The sequence below is a fragment of the Ambystoma mexicanum genome, chromosome 10 (assembly GCF_040938575.1).
Source record: "Ambystoma mexicanum isolate Mex_15411 chromosome 10, UKY_AmexF1_1, whole genome shotgun sequence".
Lineage (NCBI taxonomy): Eukaryota > Metazoa > Chordata > Amphibia > Caudata > Ambystomatidae > Ambystoma > Ambystoma mexicanum.
In genome coordinates, this window is record NC_090932.1 from 881,160,926 (window position 1) to 881,182,464 (window position 21,539).

Genomic DNA, 21,539 nt, shown 5'->3' on the forward strand with positions numbered 1-21,539 from the left:
GATAATTCCTTGAACGTGGATAGTCGTAGGTTTTCAAGGATATACAATCATTTTTAAGAATATCGTTGTTGTGCATCCTTTAGTTTCTTTGTTATTTCTTCCTAGAAGGGTTGCCTATGTTAAAATGGCGCTCATTTTCTGAGCTTTGCCCCAGCTTGTGTCAGCGTTTTTCATAAATCCTCTTTTTATTTCTATGAATACCAGCCTTTTGTCAGCACCAGGCAGAGCTGGGTGGATCAGTTTGGGACTGATGCGTGATGCTTTCACTTTGAAAAACAGGAACAGGTAAAATAAGCTCTGTCTTGTATACACATTGTAACTCTGCTTAACTTAACTGTGGGCGATAGTACGATGGCGATATCTTGCATGAGGGCTACATTTTCGCTCTCAGACCGCAGCGTGAGAACCTTTTATTTTAATTTTATGGCAAGCACGTAGCATTTACTAATCAGTTAACCCGATAGCGTAAACTCAGGGGGGCGCTGGCAGCTCCGTTTCTGTGATGCAGAGTTTCTAGTAAATTTGAAAACTTTTGCGCGTTAAGTTTCACGTTTTATGGTACCTTTTTCACTGTGGTGGGACCGGCAGGGGAGAGTATAATCCTGTGCGGGTAATTCGTAGTGTGGATTACTGTTTTTTTTTTTTTTTTCTTTTTTAGGTATTTTGCATAGGGTTTGACTAAGTATACCTGGGTGTTTTCACAAATAAACTGGGGAACAAAACATTGTGTGGCTGGAAGCATTAGAAGCCAGGCGAGCTCTGTTCTTTCACCTATCAGGTGGGTGTGTGGGGGTTTCTTGCACAAAGGAGCAATGTTTTTTAAACCTGGTTGTGTAAATGATGTCGGGAGTGCAGTACACCCAATGATTTCCTTTCTGTTTGTTGCAGTGTGTTTCTGGTGTGGGCCATCCTATGAGTCCCTCCTTTTGTAATTCATAGTTGCCCTACTGATGAGGAGCAAGTGTGCATACATGCATTAAAAGGAAATGCCGAGCAGTGGAAGCGGGTATTAATATCAAATGTTGTTTGATGGTGCAGTTATGAGCGCTAATCATCATTGGTGTACATGTTGGGTACAATCTAAGTATCATTTTTTTTGTGATGCGAGATATGAATGTCCTTTGGTCTGGCCTCTTTTTTTTATCCTGTAGTGTTTGGGATGTGGTTGCTACACTGTGGAGACCACTGTGTGCCTCAGTCAACATACAATTTGTGGGTTTGTGAGCCCCTGAAGAAGGTTTGATTAATCAAGTTTCGGGACTGAAACATGTTGGGTTTCTCATATTAAAACACAATTGGGCCAAATATTGATGTGGCCTTCGTGTTCTGTATGTAACCATAAATATTTTGATGTCAATGTGTGTTAAATGTGTTTGTATAATGTCTTATGTTTAGTGGATGCTGTATGGTTAATTCCATGTTTAAAACTTCGTCTTGTCTTTTAGAAATGTGGTGAATTTTATAATAAAAGTATTTTTTGTAATAACCTTGTGTATTGAATAGATGTAGAAGTGGGGGACCGGACATCACCAAAAGAACACTTGATTTTTCTCTTTTGTATACATCTAATGTTTGGTGACCCAGACAGAGAAAATGATTTTGTGGCTTGTGCTACGGGTCTATCTGGGTTTTTTCTGACCATTGTATACATCATTCCTCAAAGATGAGCACTAGAGATGAGCAAGAGGGACATTGGAGTAATGCTCTGATTGCTTACTGGCAATCTTCATTACTCTTGGTCCTACTTTTTCTCCTCACAGAACTTGCACCACCTTCTCGCTCTCTGGTCCACTGTTTACCCCCTCCTTGGAAAGGCACAGGAGGAGGGAGGCGTTTGGATTATTTTGTGCGGGACAGTAAAGGGAAAAATTGTTTTTGAAATGTACTCCTATCAGATGTCTCCCTTCAAATAGTAGAACTGTGATGTGGATGAACAGGACTAGGAACGACATCTGAGCATTCCCTGTCATAGAAGTACAGTGATGGCCACGTCAGAATGGGGTACTACAGATGCCATAGAATTAGCAAAATTCCATGTTAGCATGTTAAGGTACAAGGTGTGGTAACTAAATCAGTCAATGACTGCATATTTAAAGAGTTATTTTTTCAAACTTTTCCAAAACGTCTTGTCTGCTCTCCTTCTGCACATGCGGTGCACGTTTGTTCTGTAGTTTCTGCCTCATGCTGCTTAAGTCTATAATCATGACCTATTTACCTGTGCCTTGACAGTATCATGGTGATGGGCAAGTGGTCATGTGTTGCAATTTTTGCCATAGAAATGATATGGCATTTATAACACGCCTATACACAAGTGTTTCAAGGTGTGACGAGGCAAGGAAAGGGAACAAAGGGAGGACGGACAGCGATCCTATTAGGCCAGGTGTCATTCGGATCATGCAAGTGCATGGGAGGGGGGCAGGGACAGTGCAGTACATGGGGGGGGAAAGATAACAATAAGTAACGGCCAGCTTGTGGCAAGTACATGGGAACGTGCAGACATCGGGTGCCAAGGGCTGGTAGCGGGGGACTGTAGGGATACAGAAACAGTCCCCAAGTGTGGGGTTGCAAGGTGGGCATTGCAGGTGTGTGACGCTGGCGGCGGGGGCATGGACCTGAGATCAGAGGGTGTCCAGGTGGCCAGTGCAGTTCAGGTTACAGCCAGGTCGTCAGCAGAGGAGAGGAGGAGAAAAAGCAGAAGCAAAGAGAAAGATTTTGAGGTGCTCCCGGAACCGGAGGTGGTTCTCCCGAAGTTTAAGGGAGGCAGGGAGGCTGTTCCAGAGGGAGGCACCAGCCGAAGAAAGATCTACAACCAACTCGTTGCTTGGTGAAGCGACTGACCCTGAGGGAGAAGGAAGATATTTAGGGAGAGAGATTTGAAGGGATTGTGACGTGAATTGCCAAGTGATTGGCTGTTGGGCTGCACGCTGCTGTGCTGCTCTGGACATTGGACTCTACATTGAGTGATTTTCTGTTCCACAAGTCGCCAAGGGGAAGCGTCGTAACCCTTGAAACTTGGACTCTTGTTGCTGAGAGGAATGCCCACCTGATCTGCCCACTGCCACGCCCCCTTTTTCCACACGTACTGTGACAGATTACTTAAATACTGTATGCACGTGAATTGCGAAGTGAATGGCCAAGTGACGGGCTGTTGGGCTGTTGGGTGGTGGTAAGTAAAACTCTATTTTACATTGTCATCATAGATGCTGTCTTTAACTTAAAAAAAAACTATAATAAAAAAACCTTGGTTGAAGGTACCTGTATACTCCAAGTCGTATAAAATGGTGGGAAGTCTTTGCACGAAGCAAATCCTTGTGCTATGCTTAATACTGCCTTTCCTATTTTACTTGCATGACTCATTCGGTAATTCTGAATTTATACCGGCATATGTTATCCCACCTCCAATGAGCGAGGTAGAAACAAACACCATACCATATATCCAACAATCGCTGGCGACAGAACCTAATGACAGCATTGTTCCATTTATACTGCAAACGCCGGTGAGAAAGCTCGAGCTGGCACAAGCACCAAAAGACTCTGATAACATGCCCGTTCACAACGATAAGCCAAAAACACCTGTAACTGTTGCTCGTGAAAACGAGGATCTTTTAGTACTATGGCAGGTGAAAATGCAAGCTCTGATGTATGGATGTTGGCGCCTACCCTACTTGACGATTGGGAAAAATGCTATCGTATAGCATTAAACCCAAGTTCCCTTATTGTTTTTCTTCCATCTGAAATTGAACACATTTCTCGTCATAATCTGCAAACCAAGGAGAAAAAGATGGGGACTGCAGCTCACTTTAAACCTCTAGCAGGCCTGCCATCCGCGAGTTCTCCCACAAATCTACCTAAAGTAGTTGATGGCAGCGTTGAACATATTCACTATGGTCACCCAGCTGGGATATCATGTGGGGATCACAATGAGGATGTTAATATCCATCCTAACGTTGGTCCACCTTATCCTCCAGATAAGCATAATACGCTCTGTGAGTCATGCAAAGAGCCCCCCGCTTTTCCAGTCATTTCTAGTTTATAAAATATGCTAGATAAAGGTCCTGACTTAACTCATGCCTCTCTAGACAATGTGAAACTACTATTGGCTGAGCTAATGGCTAAAGTATATAAAATAGAGGGTGTTATTTCTGTGCAGGAAAACTACAATTCTGAAAAATCTAAACTTATAGAGCTAGCTCTATTAAAATTGCTAAATCAGTCCACAACTGTTGTGAGTAACCAATCCTCGCAAACACATGCAGACATTGAAGAGGAAACTTCACAGGGTCACTCATATGCTGACGCTGTCATGAAGGACAATGGCTCAACTCAATCACCAAATGAGCATGGTTCAACTCAAATTATTGATGCGATCCACGTAAATTCACTAAAACTTGATGTCTTTCGTTTCCTAATTTCTGAAAAACATGTTGTGGCTATTGTGGTTCCTACAAACGTACATGCTGGAACAAAAGTAGATGGGACATTAACCGCACCCAATAGTCCTTCACCATTGGTCGCGATTATCGAACAAGTAGAGTGCAGGGTTGACTCTTATAGTACTTCACAGGCACAAGTGGAGAATGCGCACTCTGATATTATTAGACATATTATTAGACAATCATTCTGAAACTATGGAGGAAGTTGAGACAAAATTGACTTTTTCCCGCAAGATGCGGCATTCACTTTTGAGGGCACTTAAACGAAACAAAAAACCTCACATTAAACTAGCTCTAGAGACAAGTGATCAAAACACAAAAAACTAAAAAAATATATATAATAATTTTTTTTAAATCAAATTACATGAAATGTACTGATGAGACTCGACAACCGTCCAAAGGAACGGATGGGGGACTCCAAATTGACTTATCTCAGCTAAATAAGGAATCTAAGACGGTCCTCCATTTGGACACCAGTGATGCCAAAGGTAATTCTTGCAGTCCATCCAAGCATAGCAGTCTTGCTAACACATCAGTTATAAAAATCTTCCTCCAAGATCCAATCAAACATTTGTATTGGCGACTTATTCAAGTACTATCCAGTAGTTACTAAGAAGAAAACCAAAAATGTTAAAACTGCACAAGAGTCCCTCTTGGAGAGTAGTACTCAAAATGCGTATATTTCCACTGCAAACGCATTTGGAGTGACAGGTGGCCCAGGTTAGATCATTGTCAGCAGAAGATAAAATACCTGTCTATTCGACCCAACCGCCTGTAAATCGCTTGTGCTCGGCACCACCTCCTGGGACTCATTCTGATGCCCCCGCTCAACAGCAGGTGTGAGAGGCGATGTTGAGAAATGCACAGAAAGGGATAGAAGTTCCTCGTTCAGATACAGATGGTATGATCGAGCAAAAGCCTGATAATAAGCTCTTGTATATAATGGGATGGTCGAGTGAGCCCAAAATTAATGGACATCGGCTGAATAGATCTTTTTTTATTTAATAAATTCAGAGGATGCTTGCAATTGCGTACCCTGGTTTCGGAGGACAGAGTGGCTGCATCTGGCCAACCACAACTATTACAGGATGATATGTGCACGTTTCTCCCCACTCATACCTAAGCTGTTGTGGGATAACAAAGAAGAATTTGAAATGCAGGGGCTTGATATTTGTCTGTTTCGCTCGAATGAAGAAGCAACCCTTTTCCTTGAGGAACAAATTGACTCTCGTACAGGAAAAAAATCAAGGAGAACCTATCTCAAACTGTCAGCAGGGACGTGATCTGGCTCAACAAATTTCTACTCTGGCAGGCTCTGCTTCTAATCTTACGTGGTTAGCACCTTTGTGATCTACTATAATTGAGATGATCAAGAGTTCAAAACAATCCTAGCTGTGAGGTTGTTCGTGTGATATCTAGGAACTGCTGTGAGCTAAAAAAAACTTTGAAGCATGGTTATCTTCACTATCCTCTTGCTATTTTGTTACAAGAAACAATGTGTGCGTAATGTTTCTTTTTTTAAAAGCTTTTAATTCTGGCATGGCATTTGGCAAAAAAACATGTTTCAAACATTTGGGAGATATGCGTTCTTATCCATTCACAACTTGTAAACTACACAATCTTTTCATGTTGCACACAGTTTATCACTAATTGTCTGTCTAACTCTCTTCTTCGTCTGAGCTGAACATCGGGGCGTGTAGTTATGCTCTCAGTGGGGCCCATATGTCCTTGGGTCTAGAATGGGCTTGTATGCCCTGCACATAAATCTCCTCGCTTTCCTGTGTGAGAGCCAGGTTTCTGAGCCATTTTTGGACCGTGGGGGGCGATCTAGACTTCCATTTCAGGAGTATGTCTCTTGGCTACTACGGACCTTAATTGAGGCCTTTCCAATGTCCCCTTGTAAGTAGTTTAGCAGGGTCGCCGGGATATGAATGTCCGGTATGTCGCTCATCTTTTCTGCCACGTCTTCTCAAAACTGACAAATCGGTGGGCAATACCAGTACATATGTATCGCATCCGCCTCAATTGCTCCTCATTTGGGGCATGCTGATTGTTTGGAGGAGTCGAATTTGGCAATCTTTTTTGGGGTAATATGCAACTGATTTAGGATTTTGAACTGAATGAGGCGGAAATTGGCATTGAGAGAGATGGTTTTAGTGTATCTACAGTAGTGCACCCATTATTGCTCGTCAATTTCAATGTTGAGATTTTTTTCCCATTTGGAGCGCATCGTGTTGGCCGAGGGGGTGTGTGCTTGTACTTTCTTGTATATTTCGGAGATACTGCTCTTGCACTCCTCCGGTGTTAGGATATCAGCAAGGAACTTATGTACCGCAGGTTCCTCAGGGAATGATGGCCAGATTGCTCTGCAGGACACCTTTAGGCGGTGGTACTGTAGTGTCGAAGTCGGGCCTTTGCCTAGTCTTACCTGTAGTTCGGCAATCGTAATGAAACATCCCTGAAGAAAGAGGTCACCCAATCTGGCTCCGCGTTCCAGGTACTAAAGGTTCAGCAGAGTACGACCCAAGGTTGGTTAGAGGTCTGGGTTTGCCCATAACGGGGCATGCGGCCAGTAAGGTGTATCGCATTGAACTCTCTTCAGGATCTGCATCCATGCTCGAACCGTGGTTGTCACTGGGTCAGCCCCACCCTCTCTTCCTTTACTTTGGTAAACATCATACCTTGCAGGTCCTTCGGGGCCGCTGCAAACTCTTCAGCATGTATATGTGCATACTGTTCTGTGTCTTGGGACCAATATCTGGCAAACTGGGCTTGGGCCGCATATAATATAGCAAGTAGTCCGGCACAGCCAGGCCCTCTGTATCGTAGTGTTCGTGCATCTTGGTCCAGCTGATCCTGGGTGTACTTCCTCCCCACACAAAATGTGCACTACTCCTCTGTAAAGACTCTAGTCTAAAACCCGGCCAAATGGGAATGCTACTGAAGAAGTATAGCAATTTGGGGACGATCACCATTTTTAGAAGGGATATCCGGCCATAAATGGATAGCGGTAGTTTCGCCCAGAGGTTGAGCTTGGTTTCCAACTGTTAGTAATGGGCCATAGTTGTTGGAATACGTGTTCTTATACGTTGCCATAATAATCCCCAGGTACCTGGCAGTAGTAGGTGACCAGCAGAACTGGGCGGTTGACTCTGATTGTGAGGCAGCTTGGTTAGAGGTATTATTTCGGATTTGAGTTGGTTGATCTTATATCCGGAATACTTTGTAATTGCATTATCGGGGGGAGATGTGTATCTGTGTCTCTGATGTACAACATAGTGTCGTCGGCGTAGAGTGAGATGAATTGAGGTCTACCCATGATGCGTATCCCTCTCCATGCATGTCTGGTCCGTAAGAATGCTGCCATTCCCTCTATGGTGAGCGCAAATATCAGCGGAGAGAGGGGGCAGCCCGGCCTCGTACCCCTTTGTAGTCCAAAGCTATCAGAGATGGTCACGTTAGTCCTGACTCTGGCTGTGGGGTTACAATATAATGTATGTATACTCTTGATGAATCCCGGGCCGAATCCCATTTTTGGGAGGATGGCGTACATGAACCTCCAAGAGATGGAGTCGAACGCCTTTTCGGCGTCCAGTGTTACTGCAATAGTTTTCTTTTTGGGGTCCATTTGAAATGAGATTGCAAAGAATCTGCAGAGGTTTAGGGTAGTGGAGCGGGATGGTATAAAGCCGGATTGGTCCGGATGTATCCGTTTATTCATGTGTGGATTTAGTTTGTTGGCGATGGCTTTGGCTATGATTTTCGCATCTACATTGATGAGAGATAGGGGTCTGTAAAAGGAGGGGTCATGAGGCGGTTTGTGCGGTTTCAACAAGACTGACATTATGGCCTCGCGTAAAGATGGTGGCAAGGTTCCTTTTTCCAGGGACTCCTCCCATACTCTCAGAAGTCGAGGGGCCAGCTCAGTGACAAATGCTTTGTATATAGGTCTGTCGTAATGCCGTCTGCCCCTGGTGCTTTGCCCATCTTTAAATCTTTAATTGCTTGAGTTATGTCCTCTTCTGACAGTGTGGTGTCCAGGATTACCCTGTCCTCATCCGTAAGCCGTAGAAGTGAGTATGAATCTAAGTGTTGCTGCAGCTCTTCGGGTGACTTCTGGTCCCTGTTTTGGTATAATTCGGAGTAATATCGTAGAAACACTTCATTCATCCCTTTCTGATTCGTAAGGGTTATTCCCTGTTCATCTGTGATGCTGGTGATTTGCCCTTGGCCTAATTCTGACCTGACAAGGTTGGCCAGGAGCTTTCCCGATTTATTTCCCTCTCCATATCTCTTGGCTCTCATGGGTCGTATCATGTAGTGTACTTCCTGGTCTGCCAGTGTATTGAATGTTTTGGTGGCTTCCTGTAGGGGGGCCAGGGTGTTTTGCCCTGGTGATCTGGCATACACTTCCTCTGTCTCTTTTATGCAGGCTTCGGTCTGGGTCAAATTTGAGCGGATCTCTTGCAGTCTACCATGCACTATGGAGATCAGCTGCCCTGTTAACCATACCTTGAAGGTTTCCCATATTGTGGTGGATGTTGATACGGAGCCCTCGTTGCGTTCAAAAAAGTCGGTCAGTTCTATGCGGAGTGATTCCACCAGCGCCTCTTCAAGTAGGAGTTGTGGCGTCATCTTCGACATTCGGGGGCTTCGGGGTGTGGAGCCTAGTAGGATGTCCAGTATGACCAGGGAGTGGTCTGACAGGGTGCAAGGTAGTATGGTACACTCCTTAGTCTCTTGAATGCCTTTTGTGGTGCAAAGCCAGTAGTCTAACGTCGGGGCGTGTTGAGTATTGTATCCTGTCCACGAAGCGTTCCCCATATAATTACGTATCTGCCCTCGGGATCACATTTGGTTTTGGTTATAACAAAGCCTGTTCTTCAGTAAATAATTATCGCCACCCCTCTGGATTGTGAGGAATAGTCAGTCGTAATCACTTGTTGACCCCAGGTGCGAATTAGGGATGCTAGCCCTTTTTCAGTTGCATGAGTCTCTTGCAGAAACAGGATGTCGATATGGTGTCTTATAAATTGCTTTTTAAAATACACTGTTTTTATGATATACTAAGATCAGTTTTGCTGTACAACACGATATTGATATTTTTTACATATCATTCTTCCCCATAGGGAGACTGGGTCATTACCCTTGAAAAAGGCGCCTGCCGCCGAAACGTCCTGGGACCACATACCACCTGGATTTCAATAGTCTGTCCCCCTCCATCTTTTGATTAACATCTAGACGTAGAGCCATAGACTTGGTTACCTCCCGCAGAATATTTAGTATACCTTGAAAATAGCAGGTATAATGTATTTGTATCTGTAAAAAAACCCACTCTGGTTCATCACCTACGGTTTTACGTTTTATCTGTGTTTCTTTAACGACAATTTATGAAACAATTGTTCAGATCTCATGTCATATTATTGCAAATTGGTATGGTAACTAATTGAATTATGTTTCCAATCTATTTGTGCTTTGTTTCTATTTGAATATGTTTGCAAAATAAGTGGGCATGTGTTGTTCATATAAAACTATTAAATGTTATGGTTGATTAAATTCATTCCATTCTTCGTCTTTGACATTTAGTTGAACTAAGCAGTCTAAAAGTCAATTTCATCACTTTATGTGTATTTATTTCTCGTGTAATTATGAGTTTACAAACTTGTTGATACTTAGTATGTCAAATGAAGTTTACCTCTGCAGTAAATAAGGAATGCAGGAATCGTCTGATGTAAATTAATGTGGTAGGACGCCCTTCCTCTTGTTCCCATGTCTTGTAGCATAAGCCATGACTTTTCTAGTTTTTATTGGGTTAGACAGGCCTCTTATATTCCGTGCCAGATTTTATATATAACATAACATGGTCCCAGTTTTTCCACTTTATAACAAAAACAGATAACTGTAGAAACTTCTCCCCGACTGGATCCTTTGTTTGCATTCCTGGGTGCAAGTATGTGTAGCAACGGGAAACCAGTCCTAACCAGGTAACAGGCCTGTAACTCATCCCACCCCCCACCCTCACCATCCCCCCAATCGGGCGGTATGTCCCTGTGAACCATATGCAACATTGCAAAGTGAGGGGGGCTGGGTGGCCCGCTTCCCTCTCCGGAGTCATGGCTGTATTATACTATTGTAATGGTGCATTGTCGTTCTGTTTCTGATTTGATGTTTGGTCGTGCGGGATTCTGACTTCAGGTTCCATTCTGCTCTGCCGGAATGTGGTGTTCCAGCTATGACATGGCCTTGTCAGGTGTCTGAAAGAATTGTCCTGCCGGCGTGTTGTATGCGCAGCTTAGCTGGAAAGAGCATTGCGTTCACTATTTCCTTTCCTTGAGTGCCTTCTTTACTGTGTCAAAGGAGCGCCTTGTTACCTGGACCCCTGATGAAGTCTGGATATATGTGGATGCAGTTAGTCATAGGACAGAGGGGCTTGTTCACATGCCTGCCTGAGGATGAGGTCGCAGTCTCGGTAGTTAAGTATTCTTGCTATAATTGTTCGGGGTGGAGCACCTGGTTTAGGTGGAGGGACAAGTGCTCTGTGTGCTCTTTCGAACAGAAATTGTTTCGAGAACTGCGCCTCCGGGGAAAAAGGAATGGCGTATATCCTCGAGGAAGTGTTCCATGGAAGTGTTAAGTTTGCACTCTGCCACCCCGACCACCCTTATGTTGCGGCGTGAGTGGGATTCTAGGTCCTCGCATTTGCTCTGGATAGTTTTGGTATCTTTTTGGATCTGTTCTATGGTTTTGCTCTGTGTAACAGACTTGTCTTTGAGAGTGGACACCCTGTCCTCAGCCTCTGTGACTCTGGAATTAACCTTCCAGATATCTGCTAGGATGGATGAGATATCGCCTATGTCATCTAGTTTAGTGTTGATTGCCGCAAACCCTTTCTCCATCACCGCCATGTAGGGGGTCATGTTTTGTTCCGAGGGGTCTGATGTGGAGTCCTTGGGGAGGGGTGCTGGGTCGAGATCGGGGTCCAGCATGGTGGTATTAGCAAATGCGTCCATGGGTCCCCGCTTCTTATTTTTTGATCCTCCCATCATGCCTGTGTTGATTCCTTGGTCTTTTGTACCACCGGGGGGGAGATGTTATGGAGCGCAGTGTAAGGGGGTCTGTGATACTGGCTTATGTATATGTTCTTGGATACGTCAATGGCGGCAACACTGCCCAGAGGGAATGGGGTGTTTTTTCAGATCCTCACAATGGAATTCCGGGGCTCTGGTGCTCCTGGTGGTAGATGGGATGTAGGGGCCCGCGATCTGTGAATCCCCTTCTTTGGCAGCGTGGTAAATGAGCGCCTTGAGACAGGTGTTGTCCAGCACTTTCTCTGCCCACCTTAGGGGGAAGGGGCCGTGTTTGTGCTGCAAGTTGCGTGCAGCTTACTCTATTGCGTGGGCCTTGGCGAGAGTGTGGGAGCGCTTCGTGTTTCACTGGGGTCAAAATTATGGGGGGGGGGGCCTCCGCCCCTACACTTACCTTGCTGGTGCCGGGCAGGCAGTGTCGTGATCCCTGCTGGCGGGAAGCGGGGCACCGTGAGCACGACCTCTGCTCTTTCGCGCCGTGCCCCCGCTGCTACCCTTCTCCAGGCATTGCTGTCTCTCGCCGGCACAGTTCCACCACCCCGTGCAGACCTCACTCGACTGTAGTAGCAGGTGAGGGTGGGGGGGATGGCCTGCAGCGGACAGTCCGGGCACCTCCCTCACCCCCCCACCTTGATGTCGTCTAGCTGGGGGTCCAATCCGCGCCTCCTTCCCAGCTGCTTCTTCCCAATGGGCAGCGAGGCGGCACGAGTGCAGCCCCTGCGCTCTCACGTGCTGCATCCCGGTCTTCACCCAGAGCAGATCTCCGGCCCTTGAGCACCCACTGCCAGTGCCCAGCCACTCGGGATCCGCTGGTGTATCGGAGTGTACAGTGACTTGGCAGATGGGGGGGGGGTAGGAGGGAGGTCCAGACCCTGCCGTGGTCCCCGCCGCCACAGGCAATCCCATTGGGTGTTCCGGGCCGCTCGCAAGCTGGTATGCTGCCAGTAGTCGGGCTGAGCGCGCTCCTCCCCAAGTCCAGTGCGAGGACGCCAACCAAGGAGTGGTTTTGGCACGCTGTGTCACAGCTGTTAGAGAAGGATCTCGGCAGTGCAGTCTTTGGTTTTTTAGGATCTGATTTCGCCCGGGATTGGGACAGTGTAGTCCCGGAGTCTTCAGCTAGATGTTCGCAGTATCTGGGCATTCGACAGTTGCAGTCTTCAGCAGGATTTCTAGGTACAGGATATTACCAGCCTGATTGAGCTCAAAGATTAGGCGGCCATCTTGTTCGGCGCACAACAGCACCCCCCCCCCCCCATGTGCGCATGTATTTGATTTGGATGGTTTTACTTGCTATTCTGTACCTGCATCAAAGGTTTGTTAGGGTGTCCAAGTGGTGGCATTGCTATACTATTGAATAATGCTTATAAATACAAGGCTTCTGTATTTTGTGCTACAGCATTGTTGTTGGCACTTACAGTTGGATAGTTGAACCTCGTAGCGAGATGCTTATAGTATGTATTTACTTTAATCCAGCAAAACAGAGCTTTGAGATGCCTCTTGATGACATAGATTGGGTGCCAGAAAATGCTTAAAATCTAAAAAATCCGGATTTACAAATTGTGGGAGGTGACTTTAACTCTCTGTACTACTGCTAACTTTGAGATGTTCCTTGCAACACCAGCACGCTACCAAAAGAGGCATTGCATGGGAGAAACATTTAATTGAATATTCACGTAGTATCCTTCTATGATGCAATGCCACTTGATACATGGTCAAGAGGCAACCAAGATTCTTATATTGATGACTTCTTTGTGACGTCTGACCTATTAGCTAGGGCTGAAAAGGTAAAGGCATGCAAATGTATATGGAGCGACCATGCACCCCTAGTGCTTACTATAACTAAAAAAAACGAACTATTGGAGAAAAATACAATCTTATGCCTGATAGAAAACGACCAGGCCCATCATTCTGTAAGATGGAACTCAAGTTCCTGCAGAGAATTCTTCAATTATTAACAAGTTAATTTGGAAGGAACACACTAATGCAATTTCATTTACTACAACTAGGGAGAAATGGACTAATGCTCTAATTCAGGATACTTTGCGTGCCCTAGCTTCTCATGTGCAAATTATAGACTATTCTCCTGTAAGTCCTTTGCCTCAGGCATTAGCAGCAATCATAAAAAAACAAAAACCTTGAACTCAAAGTTAAAATGTATCGCTGCTGACTTCAGTCAATATAAATAAAACAAAAATTGGATACAAACAAAATATTGCAATTTCATTAAGGTGACCAAACATCACTACCACAACATACAAAATCAAAACATAGTGGCATTAATAGCAAAAGGGGATTCTTGCAAAATATGGGCTATCCTAAATGATAAACAAAAGATAATTCAAAACATGCTGGAATAATTTTTCTGCCGACATCTGGCATAGATACATTGCTGACAAATTCAAACTCCCCAAAGCATTTGAAGCATATGATTCTGGGATCTTAACTGTACTCTGCGAGGATTCTCGAGAGAGGAGATCCTGCGCGCCATAGCAATTCTTAAACCATCTAAAGCACCTGGCCCGGATGGGATTCCGGCATGTGTTTTTAAATCAGATCCAAAGTTTTGGGCCTCTGTTCTTCACAATAAATGTAACCACATTTTTGCTACCAATAAAATTCCAAAATCTTGGTATAACGTTATAGGCATACCCATCTTCAAAAAGGGTGACCCAAATATGCACATTTTCGTCCTATTGCCTTGATGGACGCTTCAGCTAAAGTCTTTGCGATTCTTTTATCACTCCTGCAAACTTTCATCACTGCGAAAGACATTTATTCTAAAAACCAGGTTGGATTCCGCAAGGAAATGGGTACCTCGCTTAATGCTACTATTTTAGCTCACCTTTTAGCCAATGCTAAAGAACCTAATTCTGGCCCGATTTATATGGCTGCCTACGATCCCTCGCGAGCGTTCGACACTCATCAGAGAGATATTATGGGCTAAACTTTTGGTCCTTGGCTTTTCTGACGCTAATCCAACTGATAGCAATGCTGCATTGTAATACCACCTTTTCAAGTGCGGATCACCAACGCAGGTGCTTTAACATCTCCAATCGTCACTATGACGGGGGGTAAAGCAGGGATGCAATTTGGCAGCCACCTTTTTCAATTTATATATAAGTGATATGGAGAAACCATGGCAGGATTCAGCTATGTACCCAATACGCCTGGGAGAGATGAAATTACATTGGATGTGTTTTGCAGATGAGATCCTTATTATGGATCATACGCCATCTGGACTACAGTGTAAACTAAACATCTTTGAGTAATACGCCGACCAACATAACTTGGTGGTAAATACAGAAAAATCAAATATTATATTCTCAAATAGGAAAAAAATTAAATCTTGGTCTATTTGCCAACTACAAATTGATGGGTAATAGCTATGCGCTATCTTGTTTATGCTATTTCTAATAAAAACTTGCTTGCATTATGGACGGCATCCCTCACCGACAAAGCTCGGCCTCTTATTTCTATCCTGAGGATAATTATGGCAAAATACTGCAAATATTCCTTACTTCCTCTACTAGATTTCTATATATTGAAAGTAGAGCCCATTCTACTATATGGGCTTGATATCGGTCTATTAGAGATTATGCCCTTCTTGAATCGCCTTCAATGCAAACGTTGGAAGGAAGTACTCTGTCTTACTCTTTCAGTACCCAGTGCAGTAATAAGACACAAATTGGCTTTATTCTCTCTAACTTGGCGCCGACTCGCCATCTATTCTAAAATTCTGTTGTCTCCACGCAATTCTCTTTTTCATGATCCTAATATAATAATGTTGGGTAATAAGGTCTCATCTATGAGGTCCATTCTAAAAAAAAAAGAATAACATTCTAGACAGCATAAATTCATCAAGTGCAGATATAAAACTTTTTACCGAATGTAAAGAAGAAATTATATGAACATGACTGGATTCAGACTATTGATTCAATTAAAACCTATAAAACCTACGGCGAATATGCCCAGTTCTTTAGAAAGAAAGAATGGCGCTCCTTGTATTTATTAAAGTCCAAGCGTCAAGTTTCGTCGCTTGTATTTAAGACTCGAGCTAAACCAATGTCATACATTGGAGCGAATATCTGTATGGAAGATCTATTCTATCTGCAGGGATGACTTATGCTGTCACCTATGTAAAATGTCCTCACAGAATGAAGCCCTAAAACATTTAGTGGTATATTGTTTGACTCTTGAAGATGCAAGGAAAACAAGTTAGGCATGTTTGCACCGAAGGATTTTGAATTCTCTCATGAAATGTTCTGGAATCATTGTATGTTGGGAAACAATATGCGTATGATGATGGTGCTATATAGCTTTTTACTGATAATTGAAGAACACTTAACTCTATGTAATAAGATCCTAGAGCTGCAGTTGCCTAAAGTTGTTGCATCCATTTTTTAAGTTGAAACCCTTTTATAGTCCTAAGACAATTTTCTGTTTACTAGAGCGGTTATCCCAATTTCTGGATGTTGGGTTTATGTTCTAAAAGTGTGGCAAATGTAATAATTAAATCATTTGTTTGAGTAACGTTATAAACTATGTGTATATTAAAGTTTGTTATTCAAACGAAGAAACTTTTAATTAAAAAAAAAAAAGGTATTGAGGCCCCAGGCCCCAGAAGGCCTTGTGGACGATTCAGAGGGTTTTGAACTTAATCCTCGCAGCCACTGGGAGCCAGTGTAGAGATTTCAGTCCTGGAGAGATACGATCCCTGGGCTTGAGGCCAAGGACAAGTCTCGCAGTCCCATTCTGGATAAGTTGCAGAGGGTGCAGAGTAGAAGCAGGCCAATTTAGAAAGAGGCTGTTGCAATAGTCCAGCCTAGAGAGAACCAGAGCTCTGGAGACAGTGAGCTTCTGGGGGAAGGAGAGGAAAGGAAGAATACCTCTGAGGAGATGCAGCTGGTAGTGTGACTTCTTAGACGTCAGAGATGTGAGGGGAGAAGGAGAGTGTGGAGTCGAAGATGACCTTGAGGTTTTTTGCCTTGCTGTTGGGAGCAGGAAGCGGGCCAAGAGAGGCCAGCCAGAGAGCTGCAGGAAAGGAGGGAGAGGGTGTGCCGATGAGGAGAATCTGTCTTACTGGCATTAAGGCAGAGGTTATTGGCGGCACATCATTCCTGGCTAGCAGACAGTCGGAGATAAGGGAAGGAGAGGAGGAGGCCGAGGGTAGCCTGAAAATGAGCTCAGCGTCATCCGCATAGCACTGAAAGTTGGGGCAGACAGCGGTGATGCGATGGGCAAGGAGTGCCAGGTATTGGTTGAACAGCCAGGGAGAGAGGTTAGACCCTTGGGGGACACCACAGGTAGAGAAAAAGATAGCAGAGAGGAAGGACCCAAGTTGGACCGGAGAGGGTCGGTCAGAGAAGAAAGAAGTCAGCCAAGCCAGAGCCTGACCAGTGATACTCAGGTTCTTACGGAGACGGTTGAGCAGGATGGCATGGTTAACAGTGTCTAAGGCAGAAGAGAGATCAAGCAGGATGACGACGCAAGGGGTGTTAGCGTCCAGGTTGGAGAGCAGGTCTTCATGGATGTTCAGGAGAGCAGTTCCGTGCTTCTGGCAGCTCTGAAGCCAGACTGATGATCATGAAGACAACCAACAGATTCAGTGTGGTGATTAAGCTGGGAGATGGCCAGGAAGGGAGTGATGGATATTGGGCAATAGTTAGCTGGGCAGGAGCGGTCTGCAGAGGGTTTCTTAAGAAGAGGGTGCACAAGGGAGTGCTTCAGGGGGGATGGGAAGACTCCAGTGGCAAAGGAGTGATTGCAGAAATCAGCCAGGGCAGGAGCCTGGGAGTCAATGTGGTCCTTGATAGTTTTGGAGGAACAGGGGTGAACCTGTTTAGATGAGACTTTCATAGATCGGACTTGTCTAGAAACCTTGTCTGCAGAGAACAGGGGAAAAGGCAGAGAAGGAGGGAGGAGAGGTGGCTGGAGAAGGGCTAGAGGAAGAGCAGGGAGTAGAGGGAGGGAGGCAGGTGGTAGGAGGAGATAGGAGGAGAGTGAGGACATAATGTCCTGAGTTTTAGAGATTAAGTGAGAAGTCAGTGCCATGCAGAGGGCCTGGGAAGGGACAGGAGAGGTAGACTGCGGCAGGATTGGCCAGTTCCTTGCAAATTTTAAAGAGTTCCGCCGAGTTGTTAGATGCTGCAGAGACGCGGGCTTGGATATGAGCTCTTGGTTAGGACAGAGAGGCGGTATTGCCTTTGGAGCAGGCGGCAGGTCAGTTTGTCAGAGGATTTACACGAAGCACGCCGTTTCCTCTCGGCCACCCTGCACTTGCAGTAAAGGGTGACGAGGTCCGAGTCGTACCAGGAGTTGCACTTGGCTTTGGGCTTCAGGCGGATTCTCATGACAGGGGCAAGGATATCAAGAGTATCAGATATAGCAGAGTGGAGCGTGGAGAGGGCTGTGTCAGGGTGAGATTCAGCCAAAGGGGGAGGAGGGGGTGAGAAGGTGGCGGCGAAAGCCTCAACTGACAAGCGATTCATGGTTCCGATGACCGAGAAGGTGGGTGGCAGTGCTGGAAGTGGCTTGGCCTGATGGGTGGGGAGGGTGAGGTGGGAGGAGAAAGTGATCACTCCAGGAGAGAAGAGTGGAGAGGGGGACAGAGAGGGGAGGGTCTGAGGAGATCAGAACATCCAGAGTGTGCCCTGCAGTGTGTTGGGCCAGAGGAGAGAATAGTGACTGAGTGAGTCGCAGAGGTCACGAAAGAGTCCAGAGGGAGGACAGAAGGCATCCAGGTGGATGTTGAAGTCTCGAAGAAGAAGGAGTTGAGTGGTTGAGGCCAGGAGTGAAGAGGAAAGGTCCGCCCACTCAGAGTGGAAGGAGGAGATCTGACCAGGTGGCCGATAGATACTAGCCACAGTAAGGGAATGGCTAGGGGAGAGAGCCTGCGGATGAGCTATTCAATGGAGGTGTAGGCCTGCGTAGGAGTGACAGAGGCAGGAATCCACTTGGGGAAGATCAAGGCTACACCGCCTCCAGAGCGGTTGGACCTGGGTGCGGAGAGGATCTTGTAGCCGTCGGGTAGGATTGTGTCAAAGCTGGTGACAGAGCTGCCCGTGAACCATGTCTCTGTGAGACGGAGGGTATAGAGGTCAAGTTCTTCCAGGAGGCAGCAGATATCAGAGGAGTGTTTGACAGATGGTATGGTAGGGCTTGAGCAGATAAATGCTGAATGTACGACGCAGTGTGTTTTTAACATCCATTGGCCATTGGTTGCCAATGAAAGGTGGCCAGGCGTTTTTAGTTTGGTTTTATTTGCTCAGGGCGCTGAACCTTGAGGTAGCTAGGGGCTTAACTTGAAGAAAATGTTACAAGCAAGGTATACATACAGAAGTAAGATAGATGTAGTTAATTATGCGACATTACAAATTGTATCTTAAATGTAATTATTAGGTAAATTGAAAGTTAGTGTTATTTTTAAGATTCCAGGGTACTTTACTTTCTGGTTTGTTTAAACCATTTCAGACATGATTTAAACTGCTCCAAAGACTTGTAATTCACATTCTCACCTTAACACTAATGATATGATTCAGTGCATTGTTGCGCTGTGTCCCCATCTAATGCAACCATTCGCCGCTACAAACGGTGGATTTTGTTAATGGATTTCTCTGGTTTAAAGCCCGGTTTTTCACTTGTGTGTGCTGGTTCTCAGCCTCCCCTTCTGTAAAATGTCACATGGAATAGTCCTCTCATTACTGCTCGCGGAAGTCCATTATTTTGCAGGCTGCAGATGCTGAACCGGCAGGATCGAAGCAATCTCTGCTCGCAGTTATAGTTTCAGATTTTCCTTGTGGTATGAAGAGCTGCTTGGATTGCAGTGGCGATGAGATAACATTCTCTTTCAGGACTTTACGGAGCAGGGCAGATTTTATACAGTATTTCATCAAATGACTCGCTGTAAATCTCATGTTCCAAGAAATCCTCGGAAAGGAGGGATTAACGAAACCACATACGGAGCAGCAGTTGGGAACCGGCATGGACTGAACTGTCGTCTGTTTTTTCTTTTTTTGTTCGGCGAAAATTGCAAGGTTTTTAAACACTGATAATTAGAAAACAAAGAGGCTTAGACGTCAGATTGGGGGGTGCTTAGTATGTCCTCACAGCCGGCACTTGAGTTTTTCAAATTGGGCTTCTTCTTTGAGTAGGTCAGAGGCAGGACCGCCACATGTCTGGTTGCGACCTCTGATTATTTGGCACCTACGAAAGATGGTTCCACTTTGCTACAAACTACGCTAATGTCAGTAAAGGCGGCTGCTATGCCAGAGCAATGGACTGCCTATGCATCGTAACGACCAAGGTAAGGGGGGGGGGGGTAATTGGGGGCTTCAAACGATTAACGGCAGCTAGTTCTAACATTGATTTCCAGCCATAGATTGCACCTAGTGCGTGTTATAGGCTTATGTGTATCCCTAGCGAATTTCAGGATGGTGTGGACCATCACTGTTTATGTACTCGTGGGACCGTCTTTCATCTGCAAGCCTGTGGTTCAGGTTGCAGCCTAGTGTATTACACTTTTAAAATATCATGTTCCTAACATCAAAATTCTGCAGGCTTGAAAATCGGATTCAGCATGCTGAAAGGGCTGCATGTCCAGTGCAGATTAGAGACCTTAGTTTTTAATCCAGAACCTAAAACATTCCAATCGGTTTACAAATTGTGGTCTCTGCCTTCTCACATCACACGTTGCATGAAAAGACATTGTGTGATGTTTGGGGCAGTTGGTCACAACAGTCCCATGCTTTTTCGTTGCCAAGCTCTATTAATTGACCATGTTTTTATGCGGACTGTAGCTTTCTTCTGGCAATACCAATTGTGAAACCGCAAAACAATTTCACATTTAAAAAATCTCATGGGCTGCAGTATCTAATTCGGGGGAAAACGGGCATGCAATCTGCTTTAGTTTTCAATGACACTGGGTGTGTGCTGAGTGAGGCGATTAACTTGCTTTTCAAATAGTTCTTCGTAGGTGATCTCTGGACCTATTAAAAATGTAGACTAATCAATGTAATTATTACAAATAAGGATGTTGGCCCAGATCTTTTTATCAAACGATATGTCATAACCCTCGTTTCTCTTTCGTATATTTATTAAGATAAGGGTGATGTTTAGAACTCGTTCGTTTGTTTAAAGGTGAAATTGTCTTTTGATGATTTTTCTTCTTCATGCTCATTTGTTTAAATTCTCATTTTACTTTACATGCTGTTTTTTCCTTAGAAATTTAACGTGGATACACAAGTGGCAAACTTGCTGAGTTGAGTTTAAACCGTTGTGCTTAATTCTTCCCAATTTTACAACTGTCCCATTACCTCAGCAAATCCATTCCATTTAAAGTAAAAATGTTATGTTTGGCCCATGGCCATTGGCACAAGTTCCACAAAGTGATAGCTGTAACATGAGGGATCTATTCCCTTTTGCATCCTCCCGAACTCAAGGTCATTAAAGGGAAACTCCTCGTATGACTTGATCCAAATGACAGTTTATCTACCAGTGTTCAGTGAATCATTTTTAACTGCAAACAGACGAATTGGCTGTTTTCTAACAATATCTTAATAAATATCTCTTCTCAGATTACATTTCATGGAGTTGCACAGAAGGTTGTAGGGTTTGGACCAGAAACCTGGTAATAGTAATCACTGCCCTCTCAACAGTAACTGTTTATGGGCTCAGTAATACGCATTTGCAACCAACTCATTGGCCTAGACCATTGTGTAAAAAGTAAAAACACAGGAATCCTAGTATTCTGATATCACAAGTCTCTCTGAATGGTGTTTCTCCACTGTTTCGCTCCATCGCCATCTGCTTTTTCAGACATTTCTTGAACTTTCAAACGCGTTGTCTGAATGAAGCTCCCAAATGTCCGTCAACTCGCATTATACACAACTTAAATTGAATTTCCTGTTAAAATCTGTTAAAAATGACAGCCACAATAGTGGAAATCTGAAATAAAATACATCGCATTGTGCACCTGTCAATAGCAAAGGTCCAATATTTTGAGACTGTAAATAGACAACTTTTA

At 44.6% G+C, this 21,539-nt stretch overlaps 1 protein-coding gene across 21 annotated transcripts in view; it reads left to right on the forward strand.

Moving 5' to 3' along the window:
* DLG1 (discs large MAGUK scaffold protein 1) overlaps positions 1–21,539 on the forward strand; it is a 2,685,689-nt gene that overhangs the window by 266,627 nt on the left and 2,397,523 nt on the right. The window contains exon 1 of one of the 21 annotated variants that reach the window (XM_069618610.1): positions 19,250–19,820. The exons of the other annotated variants lie outside the window; for them this stretch is intronic. Within the exon in view, the coding sequence (XP_069474711.1) occupies positions 19,791–19,820 (30 nt within the window). The 5' untranslated portion in view covers positions 19,250–19,790. Of the gene's footprint in view, positions 1–19,249; positions 19,821–21,539 lie in introns of those variants that run through there. 21 annotated transcript variants of the gene reach the window in all.